The 215-nt window shown below is 57.7% G+C and overlaps 1 protein-coding gene across 1 annotated transcript in view; it reads right to left on the bottom strand.

Annotated features, from left to right (window-relative positions):
• The window catches only part of LOC104620688 (glucosamine-6-phosphate isomerase 1), a 3,521-nt gene extending 3,314 nt beyond the window's left edge, over positions 1–207 (bottom strand). Inside the window, exon 1 of the mRNA XM_010286980.1 lies at positions 109–207. Coding sequence (XP_010285282.1) covers positions 109–124 — 16 coding nt within the window. The 5' untranslated portion in view covers positions 125–207. The remainder of the gene's footprint in view (positions 1–108) is intronic.
• Positions 208–215: the final 8 nt, after the last annotated feature.

Below are 215 nucleotides of genomic sequence, written 5' to 3'. Positions count from 1 at the left end.
CCAGTTAACCACAGTACCCAGCCGCTCACACTATACAGACGGGCAGATACACAATATACAGCCAGACGGGGAATGACAGCCAGACGCTTCTCGTGTGCCGGCACTCACCCACGTACTCGTCCATGTTGAAGGTTTTCACGTACTTGAAGGAGAGGTCCCCGTTCCGGCAGTACTCCACCAGCTTCCTGTAGCAGCCCAGCGGCGTGCTGCCTGCG

The sequence above is a fragment of the Phaethon lepturus genome, unplaced genomic scaffold (assembly GCF_000687285.1).
Source record: "Phaethon lepturus isolate BGI_N335 unplaced genomic scaffold, ASM68728v1 scaffold32825, whole genome shotgun sequence".
Taxonomy (NCBI): domain Eukaryota; kingdom Metazoa; phylum Chordata; class Aves; order Phaethontiformes; family Phaethontidae; genus Phaethon; species Phaethon lepturus.
Note: the sequence above shows the minus strand (reverse complement) of the source record. Positions and strands in the feature narration are given on the sequence as shown.